This window comes from Solanum lycopersicum, chromosome 1 (genome assembly GCF_036512215.1).
Source record: "Solanum lycopersicum chromosome 1, SLM_r2.1".
Lineage (NCBI taxonomy): Eukaryota > Viridiplantae > Streptophyta > Magnoliopsida > Solanales > Solanaceae > Solanum > Solanum lycopersicum.
Genome location: NC_090800.1, coordinates 84026715 through 84039635, shown reverse-complemented (window position 1 = coordinate 84039635; position 12921 = coordinate 84026715). Strand labels below are relative to the sequence as shown.

The following is a 12921-nucleotide window of genomic DNA, read 5'->3' as shown; positions in this document are numbered from 1 at the left end:
CATATGTAGATTGGATCTAACAAATATATCAAATAAGAAATGAAGGCTCGATGTATTTTTTAAATAGAGATCACAAAGATTAATATCAAAATTTTATTTATTTTGAGAGCTTAAAAGAAAAAAAAATATCACGTCGTAGGGACATGGAAGTGTATTTAAAGTTTGGTCCCTTTATTTTTAATTCAACGAGGAGGACTTTCTCTAGATAAATACCAGACACGACGCAGTCCAACTTTTTTTTTAATAGCCGCCTCAAGTCGTGCACTTCTAAAAGCCGCCATTGTTTATTTATTTTTTCGATCAATATTCGTATTAAAATCTAATTATATTTAACTTTTTACGATATAATTTTCTTTTGAGAATATCATATCTTACTTTTGTAATCAACACTCCAAATATTAAAAAACAATGTACTCCATATAATATATTATTATACACTTTTTTCATTTCAATATGTTTAATTTACTTTTTTCTCAATATTTTTTTTACTTTTTATCAACTATTAAAATATTAAACTTTCTACTTATTTATGTCTAAAATCACAAAATAATATAACAAATTTTAGACAAAGTAAAAAAAAATATTCATATTTGATCAAACTAAATCATATAATTGAAACGAAAGAAAGTATATGTCATATAGTAATTATTAATCTTATCCTTACTGACATTGACTTAAAAATATCACCTACTAATTAAAACAATGCTAGTCTAAGCAGCCGCAAGCACCCAAAATTTCACGGATACAAGCAAACTAAATAAATAAATAAATAAACAAACCCCTATAAAAAACCCCAAATCTATTAAATCAAAGGTACATATCAATCGAAAAAATGAACAAGCTAAGCAGTAGTACTCCCATTTTGCTAGCTCTGGTTCTCTGCATTAGCCTAACCTCTGTTACCAACGCGCAACAATGCGGAAGGCAAAGGGGCGGAGCATTATGTGGTGGCAACTTGTGTTGCAGTCAATTCGGGTGGTGTGGATCGACGCCCGAATATTGTTCACCTAGCCAAGGTTGCCAGAGCCAATGCAGAGGTGGACCAACTCCAACTCCGACTCCAGGTGGTGGTGCACAAGTTCGAGCAACGTATCATATATATAACCCGCAGAATGTTGGGTGGGATTTGAATGCTGTTAGCGCTTACTGTTCAACTTGGGATGCTAATAAGCCTTACTCATGGCGGAGTAAGTATGGCTGGACTGCTTTTTGTGGTCCTGTTGGACCACGTGGTAGAGACTCCTGCGGAAAGTGCTTAAGGGTAAGATAAATATTTGGCATAATACATATATTAGATTTTAAATTTAACTTCAAATTTTAACTTTGATTTTCAATTTTCATAATGCACAAACATGAACTTTAACTGTCCAACTTTTAAATAAATAAACACATGATTTCTATATGAAAAAATATGGACACACTGTAGGACGAAAAACAACATGTAGGATGACATGTAGGACATGTGTGTCTATTTGTTCAACTTTACACAAGTTTAATTGTCTACTGAAGGACATAAATGTAATTCGAAATCAAATCAAAGGGCGTGTTTATGTATTATGTCTAAATATTTTGAGATTTAATTATTTCATATCAAAATTCTAATACCATATATATAGGTGACAAATACACGTACAGGAGCTCAAACAACGGTCAGAATCGTGGATCAATGCAGCAATGGCGGACTAGATTTGGACATTAACGTTTTTCGACAAATCGATACAGATGGAGTGGGAAATCAACAAGGACACCTTATTGTGAACTACCAATTTGTTAATTGCGGTGACAATGTGAATGTTCCTCTGCTATCTGTTGTTGACAGAGAATGAGAAACAACTACATATACGGCTCTGTTTGTTCTGATGATTGTATTATTAGGTATAAAAGTCGTCTTTATTTGATGATTTTAATAAGAATAAAAGAAAAAAATGAAAAAGAAAATTTCATATGATCTTTTGATCATGAATGTCTTCATTTAAGAAAAAATGAGTTGAAGTGTGTATTGTATTTCTGATCATTTTGTACTCAACTATTATGAATTTTAAAAAAAAAAATTCGAACAACTCTTGTTTGGAAAATAAATTGGGACGGTATTTATAATTTATGTTATGCAAGTGAGTGACAATATAGAAAAATTGTCACGCAACATTATGCGAAATTATAGTTTTTACTCTCGAATACAAATTTATTTCACACTCTTTCCAATTGGAATTTTCGCATATCAAAAACAAATTAATTATTGCTCCTTTTCTGATCGTTTGTTAATTACGATTCGTAGCTACACGTTCAATGGAGGAGAGAGACGAGCGAGAGAGGGTAGAAAAGTGAATTGTATAGGTAGATGCCCAATAATTGTATATATATAATCGGTATATATACGTATTTGTATATCTGACGAGTGAAATTGGAAGAGGTAGAGAGAGGTGAGCGAGATTGGTAGGGAGAGGAGAGGGGTGAGCGAGAGAGGACATAGACTGGAAAGAGGTTAGTTGTATTTGTATATCTGTCAAATAATTGTATATATACATTTATATAATTTGTATATATATTGTATAAGCGACATAATTACAGTTAAAAGTAAGTAGTGAGCCGTAATTAATTTAAACTATAGCTATCTTAGCTAATTAACTAGTATATATTTGCTTATCCGCGTAATTTTCTTCTAAAGATAGTTATATTTTTTTTAATTTCTATTTGAAATTCTCATTCGATCATAATTTATATCCACATAAATATTTAGAAGTTTGTTAAAGACCAAATTTTTGATTTTATTTTTAAACAAAAGGACATGTGTGACTACCAAAAAGAAAGGCCCAAATTTTGAATATTGGACCCAAAATATACGTACCCCGTCTCCAATTCAAACACCAAATTCTATATAATTAACTTTAATATACTGCACCAAATTTTACACAAGAAAATAATTTTTTTTCTCTTTTTATTATTATTAAATTATCATTTTTTATTTCATTTATATTTTCTTATTTCATAAAATAAAATCTTTCTGAAACAATCATCATATACAATTCATATTATTTCCTTGGGATAATGTATAAGTACCCCTCAACCTATGCCTGGAATCTTAGAGACACACTTATACTATATTAAGGTCCTATTACCCCTGAACTTATTTTATAAGTAATTTTCTACCCCTTTTCGACCTACGTGACATTAACTTGAAAAAAAAGTCAACCAGCATTGGACCCACAAGATAGTGTCACGTAGGCCGAAAAGGGGTAAAAATTATTAATAAAATAAGTTCAGGGGGGTAATAGGACCTTAGTATAGTATAAGTGTGCATTTGAGATTTCGAGCATAGGTTGAGGGGTACTTGTGCATTATCCCTAATTAAAATATTCAATTTATTTTAATGTTTAATTAAAAATTTGTATAATGAAATGATATTGTAATATTCAAAAAGTTATTTGGTGTGATGAATAGTTGTTACACCAAATTTGGTGTAACACTGTTCACGCACCAAACTTGATGTAAAACTTAGTGCGAGTTGGAGCTCAAAACATCAAGTTTTACATCAAATCAGGGCCAATGGTTAATGAAATTAGGATAGATGAATTTTCACATTAGTTGGGTTAAATTTTACTAGTGGGTTAATTTTTATTCATGGATCTTCACATTGGTTGGGTCAAATTTTACTACAAAATACAAAATAAGTTTTTTATTATAATAATGTATATACTCATGGAGCCATGAAGGCGTCATATAAACTAATAAAAATGAAAAATGGTGCCATAATAAATTAAATATATAAGGATAAAGATAAATATATATATCTAAAGTTGAATGATAAAAATAAATATATCAAAAAAATAAATATGACGAAGGTTAAAGACAAATAATATAATAACCCTTTTTCATAAGATTTAAAGACAAATATGACCCTTTTTGAAAGGTTTACAAGTTATGTTAGTCTTACATACACCCTTTGCATAACCAAATTTTTGTTTAAACGCCTTTTAGTATCTTCTTCGCATTCTATATTCTCATTCTTTTGGGGGTTTCAGTTAGAAACGCAGAAAACCAAATCAATCAGTCTCTCTGCTATGGCTGTTGATGGAGAACAGTCGCACCAATCTCATAGATCACGTCAATCTGTTCCTACCGCCCAGAAAAAATCAAAGTCTGATGAGAAAAAGAAGGGCGTTTCCCAGGAAAACAATAAGCAACATAATCCCAAGGTACTCATATTTTTTAATTTTAAATTTTAATTTTAACTGTTTTGCGCTATCCTGATAGATATTTAGGCAATAATATGTGTTATGTAACCGCTTAGTAGATAGTTATTTCAAAGTTTTAGTATTGCTAATCAAATACTAGTAATTTTCTTAGACTTATTGACAGTTGCAGTTAATTCCACTGTGAAAGCAAAGAAATTGCAAGCAGATGTTTGGTTTGGTTAGATGTCATTCATTGACTTTTAGATCTGATCTTCTTATGGATTATGCAATTATAGGTTGGGAAGTCACTGATAATAAAGTCTCTAGCAAAATTTTAACAGTAAAAGAGGAGAAACTTTAAGTTGAAATATACCCGTGTAAATGCACTAGTGGAAACCGGGGAGGATGGAGTGTAGGTAGGCTTTCTCCTACCTTGCGAAAGATTGTTTAAGATAATATTCTCTACTCAAGTAAAGAATATTAAATAAGATAAATGCATAATAGCAATGCAATTCTTAATTTGATGATTACCCAACATGCTTTAATAATATTGCGATTCAATCAAGTGAGTAAATAGGAATTAAGAGCCACTAGATAATATTAGGCTTTAACTTAAATATTGGATTGATAGGTTAATCACGATCATCGATAATTCATTTTATTTTTGGGATTTTAATCCACTTATTTACACCTATGATTGTTTTTTTACTTGATTATTGTGTTATCTAATGGTGTAAAATTTCTTTTGTATGAAATTTATAATCCATATGTGTAAAGAAAGAAGAATAAAGATTGGTTTCTTTCTTATACAAGTCAAACTGTCCGATCTTCGTAGTTACTTAGTATTAGAGCCGTCAAAATGGACTTAACCTTTGAGGCCATCCAAGTCCAATCCACTACTAGGGATTGTTTTTGTTATGATTTCTTAAGTCCATTTAAACCTGATGCTTATAAAGTCAGCTCAAGTCAGTTCACTGATTATTGAGGCTTGACTGGAGTTAGGTTAAGTCCGTCTTGTGGGGCAATTAGACTGAACCTTTATTGGTGGAGGAAGGGATAGTGATGGATTCCTATAGAGCATCCAGGAAAAGCTAGCTCGTACTCTTCCTCCTTCTCCTAAAGGCTATTTAATTTAAATTAGAAATTTAAAAGAAGATTGTGAAAAAAGAGAGTACAACTAGGAATATTGATTATCGAATAAGTTTTAGTATCTTACAAAATGCTTTACTCATTTTGCAAATCCTAATCACCAAGTATAGAAGTTGCATTCATGATTATGATTTAATGTAAACTCTAAACTTAAAAAGAAAATTGTGAAAAAGAGTAGAATCTAGGAATAGTGATTATCGAGTAAGTATTGGTATCTTACACAATACTGAACTCACTTCGCATTAAACATCCAATTCTAAAATTCCTAATCACCAAGTATAAAAGTTGTATCCATCGTGAAAATGTTCAAACACTTGTTTCTACTAAAAATCCGATATACATTTTTATTCAAATTCAAAGTGGTAATATTTTAAAGTGAATTTAATGATTATTATTTTTGATGATGTAGTTGTTTGATAGTGTTCAACTAATTAAACTTGCATATAAATGCGAAAGAAGATAATCTCAGCTCAAAAAGAAAAGGGAATATGGCAAAATTGTTAGATGCTACAGACTTAATTGGATTGAACCTTGGTATAGAAATTTACTAGGTAATCACTTTCAAATTTAGTGAAACCGTGAAATTAACAAAAATGAGCAATCCTGAGCCATATTGTCTCCTGCCTCGATGATAAATCCAACCAAAATTACCACATCATCAATTGAAAAAAGAGATGAGTTTGGATATAATGCTGATTCATTCAAATTTACCTCCTACATACTTGATGAAGAAGGAGTGTATGATGTTAATTAAAACAACTTTATGAATCGATTCAAATGTGTTGGCAAGTGTTAAGTGTTGAATATGTACTTTCATATAATTATATGTTAGAAATGTTAACAAATTGACATACAAGTTTGGATATAGATTGAAAACAATGAAGGATCAGTCCACCCAACCCGTGACACGCTTTTAAGGCTAGGCTGGGCCGCCCAATTTAAGGGTTTTTAACATGAAGGGCTGACCCGCCCTAACTGATCGAATTCCTTGGTCCGCATACCTTAAGCTGAATTAGATTGGACTGCCCTATTTTGACAAATCTACTAGAAATGAAATTACTAGAAAGATTTTGACTTGAAATTGTGTAAGGCAATGAAATGTCTAAATTCTCCTCCCTTTATTAACTTTGTTTCCTAATGTATATATATCCAAAAAAGCAAACAATATTTCCGTTACACAAACTAAACTCTTTGCTAAATTTTTTGGAATCTTGAACTATCTTCACTCTTCTCTCCCCACACGGTTCTCACACCGCTAGAGTTTCAAGCCCTTTCTTCCCCTTCTTCTTTCTTTACAGCAACTCAACCCCCGGGCATTGTGAGTTCTTTCTTTAATTCTTCTAAATTTGTTTAATTACCTGTATTCATTAAAAACTCTTAATTTCATTTTTACGATTATCCATTATATATGTCAAAAAAGTGATTTATTCTTAATTTGGTCCATTTGATCGTCATCTGTTTCAATTGTTAGAATGTGTTTTGATTCCTTGTATTATGCTTATGTAGGACTAGTTGTATGTAAATATTTCACGTTTCAATTTACCAAGAATTATATATATGAACCATCGAATTTTACTCAGATTTATGATATGATCTATATGTGACCGACTTATTTAATTGCCTTTTGACACTTTGTTTAAAAATTCATTCTTTATGGAAGATTACTTTTCTAAATCTATGGTTTCTTAATTTTTAGTATTGTGAAATTTCTTGATTCTTGATATTTTGATATATTCGAACCACAGTTATCACGGAGATGAACTGCTAAATGGTGATTGGGAGATTAACATTTCAAAATCGATGATTTTAAGTATAGTGAAATGTCTTTCCTTCTTTTGATACTGATGATTAGTGATTTATGAAGTAGAGTCTAGAGTTTACCTCATCTGCTCCTTTTATGAGATCCTAATTTCTCGCATACTAAAACAATTTGTTAGAGTGGATTAAGTTATTTTTCTTTTGATTGTTCATAAGTATAATTTGAAGGAGTTTATGCTTTAAATTTTCTATTGTCACTAATACCGTGCTTTTTGTGCAGAAAAAATTAAATGGAATTGTTGAAGGACAACATGATGACTAATAGCTCTGATGAGTTTGAGAATAATATCATGGCTGATGCTGAGGAATTTTCTCCCGCTATTCAACAACAGGGCAGTGGGACTCACAAGGTATCGTTTTCTTCCTCTCCTATTTTTGAGTATTTTTATTCTTATTATATGAAGAACAATACTGAAACTTATTCATTTCGGTACAACAACAACATACCTAGTGGAATCCCCACAAATGGGGTCTGGGAAAGGTAGGATGTACGGAGACCTTATCCCCCTCAGCCCTCCACCTTTATTGGATAGAGAAGTTATTTCCAATAACTTCTATTATTGAATAATAGTGATTTTTTTCTTCTGATAGCTAGTTCTGCAATAGTGAAACATATCTAGGTTACACAACCAACAATTACTTGGATGGAGGAAAATTACTATTCATCTTGCTTCATTTGAACTCATCTTATTCCAAAACCATATTTTTTTTGATGGCCTTGCTTCAGGAGGCCTATTTAGTGAGTTACTACCTTCATTACTCAAAGGGGAATAATAGTTCTTTACTAGTGTAATAAATTTAGGGCAGTACAGAAAATGCCTCAAATGCAGGCTATCTATTAACCTTCCTGTTGTTCACTTTAAGCTGCAACCTTTTGAAGTTCTGCTGGCTGAATATCTTTTTGTTTGAGGGGATGAACTTGTTTAGGTTGAGTTATTACTCCCTTGACTGGTAATTTATGTTCTCTAGCGAGACCTTTGTGCCTCCATTCCTGGGTAACAGTTTTCAGTGGCTGTCCTCTCTTTAGTGCCTTCCCTAGCTGCTCATCCTTCTCATCTTTTTGAAGACATTTATGTCCTACTACCATGCGTTGTTTACAGAATTCTGATCTCCAATCATAGTCCACATCTTGCTCTTATTGTTCTCCATTTGGATCTATAATGGTAATCGTCGTAGGTAAAGGTTAGGTGACATTTACCTCAATGAGCATCCAAGCATAAGATATTCTAGTTTGTTTGGAGGTGCATTCATCTGCATAGATTAGAGTACCTACAAGACTGGCTGTCCTACTGAGACAACCACATCCCAAATATTAGCTATTTTGGTAATACCACCCACAGTGGTATTTCTGATGGAAATTCAACACTGAAATCAAAGTTTGGTTTCCACTTCTTCAAGATGATCTGCCTATTATTGTGGGAATAAGGGTCATTGCAGTAGATTGCTTGCATATCATCAATGGACTGAAATTAATAATATAGTAACCTTCATCATGAAAGAACACATCCGAAGTTGCTATGTTTTCCCAATTTGTTGCAATGTACCTGCACATTGCATTATAGCCAGGGGTATCACCAAGGAAGTATGCTATCACAACACATTTCCACTTCTGAATTCAGGTTCAACTTCCTTATTCTCTAGTTGAGCAACTAATTGACCATCCAACACTTGAGGAGGCACATAAGTGAGTGACATACCTGATGCAGCAGATCTGTTATTTCGAAATCGATTTGTCCAAATTAGAACTTCTGGCTGGAGCTTCTCTTTGCCCTGTTAGGAATCACTTGATTTTGCTGGAACTGGTCCAATGCTAAGCGCTACTGTTTCGTTGGTCTAACTTCGCCTTATGCTATAACAGTTTCACTAGGGGTTGTACTCACCTGTGAAGAGGTAAGAATAAGTCATTTTACCAATCCCGATCCAGAATTTCCTACTCCATTGCTCTGCACTTCATCTCCCTCAGGTGAACTTAGTTGCTGATTCTGTCGTGGTTGACTACGAGCTCCACTATCATTCACAACTATAGCTTCTTTCCTGAGTCTCTTTCGTGCTTGCCCTTTCCCTCGTCCCTGTGCCTGAGGTTGCATTTGTGTTTTTGCCCTACCTTTCACCATTGATGCTATTTCCAGAGCATGTTAACTAACATGCGCCCAAAGCATGATGCCAAATCTTGTAGATAGTTGGAGACCTGTTACAGTGGTTTTCTTATTATTATTTTTTATTTTCACAATTTAATTATATAGGCAATCTAAACTCCCCTATTTTTTTAGAAGCTGTTTCTTTAGATCTTGCACTTTCTGATAATACTTTTCTCTTGTTTGTCTTTTCATTGTTTTCCTTTTTTTGAGAGCTGTTGATGAATACACTATTTAAATGAGCCTTTGTAAGTGAATTAAGTGTCCAACCTAAATAGAGAGGAGTAGAAGTAAATGTTTCAGGTGACTTGCATCAACTAGTATGAGTTTAAGCTGTAATTGATATGTATATATCTCTTTCATTTAATTAAATACCTCTTTTGTCTTGCAGGAATGGAACGAAGTATCAAAATTACCTGCAGACTACATCAGGAGAGAGGATATGGAGATGAAAGATGTAGCGATGAAATATGTGTTGCCTTTCCTTCCTGGCAAGTCCTTGATGAAGTTTCGAGCAGTGTCCAATGAATGGAATCATTGGATAGGTTGTCCGTTATTGGCATACCAGCAAAGCACTTCATTCCAGAAACTTTCAGGCTACTTTCATCAGATTGTGGATGTGGATCTCCAATCTGATCCTAACTTTTTGTCTTTGGATCATTCTGCGAATGGAGTCCCCAATCCTTCCCTGGGTTTCTTGCCTGAGGGGATTAAAATTCTCAGTTCTAGCAGCGGGTTGCTCCTTTGCCAGGGGTTAGAGAGTTATTACGTTTGCAATCCTCTGACCGAAGATTGGAAATGTATCCCTCCTCATCAATATTATCACGGATCTAATCCAGCTGTCATTCTTGCGTTTGATCTTGAAGGTAATATTGAATCATATTTTCACCTTGTCGCTGCTTTCCCTCTTCTTGATCAACCAGTTGTGCTATTTGAGATTTATTCGTCTGAATCAAACTCCTGGAGGCGCTCTTCCTCAGAATGTCTTGAGTTAGAAGATACTACTCTTGTTGGTGGGGGATTATATATGAAGGGGATGGGGTACTGGAGTACTACATCAAATGGTGTGCTAGCATTTGATGTGAAAAATGAGGTTGCAGCAGTTTTACGTGTGCCTATTCCACCTGGGAGATATGGTGCGTTGACTCAGATAAAGGATGAGTTATCTTACGTAACTGTTTACAACGATTGTGGTGATGTTTTTACGTTAGATATCTACGGAGGAATGGACATGAGCTTGAATCGCAGTGTGTGCATAAATCTTGGACACAAGAAGTCTCGGCGAACATTGGAGCAAGATCCATTTATTGACAATGGTAGTGTATTGTGCAGTGTATTACCGTGCATAAACAGTGGTGATGACATTGTGGTGATCTGGACAACTGAAAGGATATATCTTTATTACCTGAGTGGGCAAAAGGTGGAGACTATTATGACTGCAGGACAACTAAATCCAAAAAGAAGATTTATACCGTACACAAACAGCCTCGCTGCGATACATGAGCCGAAGAAGTAGTTGTTTTGTTGCTGTCAAGTAGAATTCTCATCTTGTTTTGTTTTTATTTGACCTGGATTGCAGATTATTTGTTATAGAAATATTTTGGATTATCAATGTAGTTTGAACGTTTTCTCCTTCACTCAGTTTTAGTTTTTACTTGTGATTTTCAGTTCCTTTCTATTGCTACTGTTTATAAAATATAAGCTTTACGGGTAAGAGGTTGAGTTTCCGGCTAGTGGTTTGACGATGGAATGTGTGACTATCATTTACTACTTGAACTGATCCTTCTTGTTTTTCTCACAATGAAGAATTGAAATTTTTATTATTCACGTTTTCTAGTTATATATATACATATTAAAATAAAAAATAACTACGTAAATTTTATTATATGTTTTTAATGAAACTGGGAAATGGGACAAATTTAAATTAATTTGGGCAACTATGAGGATAATAGACAATGGATGAAAACACACATAATCGAGTACAATATTTACTCTTCAAATTATTTCTAATAATTATTTTGAGAAAAATACTAAATGGAAAAGAAGAAAATAACATTCTCATAAATTGGGTTATTCTCTACTTACATACTAGTAAGAATATCTGATGTTATAATTATGATAGGACAAAAATGAGGAGATACACGCCAAGTAAAAGTGTCTATCTATAACTAATAAAATTTGATGTAAAGTAAATAAATTTTACTAGTTTAAAGTCTAATTATGTGTATTCACTCGGATACATGAGATAAAAATATATGTAATTTGTTCTTGAAACGCTATATTCAAGTTCGAAATTTCACCAATAAAAACAAGAAATTTATCTTCTGATTGAACTCATTTTACCCTATGATACAACTAGCTAGTTAGTGTAGTTAGTGTGTGAAGTTGCTAGCTAGTTATATATATATATATATCAAACTAACGCCCCCTCGTCTGCCGCCGAAACCCCCCACTCTGATGCTTTCGGCTCCCGAGGCAAATCAGCCCTGAACGAAAGAAATGAGGAACTTATTCTTTCAAATATAAAACGATCTCGGAGATGACCATAGAGTCAGAAATATTGTCAATGATGTAAAATTTTAAAGAATTTATATTTTTTTTAGCAGAGTCGGTGTACAAACATTTTTTTAGTGATGAATGGGTGCACCCAAATTTTAAAATTAAGTTACAGATCACTTCAATAACTAAATCATACGAAAACTTAAAATTATAAAACTATCAATAGTTTAAATCAAAACTAATGGATAAAAGTCAACAAAAACAATTTTAGCTACTAGTTAATGTACTCCCTCTAGTCATATTAAATTAATTGTGGAGACTTTTTTCGTGATTCAAATAACCGAATGTTTCAAAATTCAAGAGAATTATCAAAACTTATTTCCATATTTACCTATTTTTTTTATTAAGATTCTTAACTATTTACATTTTCCAAAAAAATAGTTTAGAAATAATCAAAAGTATAATAGAGGATAATAATCTTGAAGTTTGTCTTTACAAAAATCTTCAGAATATGTATATCTGATAATTCACTTAATAAAAATCGAAAATACATAAAAAAAATAAAATCTTGATTATTAGGTTAATCAATTTAAGGCTATAAACATATTGAAGATACGCGACAACTATTTCTATTTGTGTTTTTTTTAGGGAAAATGCATAAGTACCCCCTCAACCTATGCCCGAAATCCCAGAGACACATTTATACTATACAAAGGTCCTATTATCCCCCCTCCCAACTTATTTTATAAATAATTTTCTACTCCTTTTCGGCTTACGTGGCACTAGCTTTAAAAAAAATGTCAACACACACTGGGCCCACAAGATAGTGCCACGTAGGCCGAAAAGGGGTAGAAAATTATTTTTTAAATAAGTTAGGGGGTAATGGAACCTTAGTATAGTATAAGTGTGTCTGAAATTTCGAACATAGGTTGAAGGATACTTGTGCATTTTCCCCTTTTTTATTTAAAAAGAGATTGTGTTACTATAACACAACAAGTGAGTACTTCTTACACATAAATGAATACGCTTACCATCAGACCACTAGCCTTTATCGTGTCTTAGGGTGTTCAATTAATTATATATCCGATATTATATACTAGTATTACATGATATAATTTTTCAACACGAAGGGTGTTCGACTGACCAGC

General features: G+C 32.9%; 2 protein-coding genes across 2 annotated transcripts; both read left to right on the top strand.

Annotated features, from left to right (window-relative positions):
• Positions 1–722: 722 nt before the first annotated feature.
• LOC543758 (wound-induced protein WIN1-like) lies at positions 723–2076 on the top strand. The gene is made up of 2 exons (NM_001328660.1): positions 723–1261; positions 1617–2076. Exons 1-2 carry the CDS (start codon positions 833–835, stop codon positions 1824–1826), a joined length of 639 nt encoding a protein of 212 aa, NP_001315589.1. The 5' UTR covers positions 723–832; the 3' UTR covers positions 1827–2076.
• A 1779-nt stretch (positions 2077–3855) lies between these two features.
• On the top strand, positions 3856–10911 carry LOC101259674 (F-box protein At5g49610). The gene is made up of 3 exons (XM_004230042.5): positions 3856–4193; positions 7360–7489; positions 9666–10911. Exons 2-3 carry the CDS (start codon positions 7370–7372, stop codon positions 10788–10790), a joined length of 1245 nt encoding a protein of 414 aa, XP_004230090.2. The 5' UTR covers positions 3856–4193; positions 7360–7369; the 3' UTR covers positions 10791–10911.
• Positions 10912–12921: the final 2010 nt, after the last annotated feature.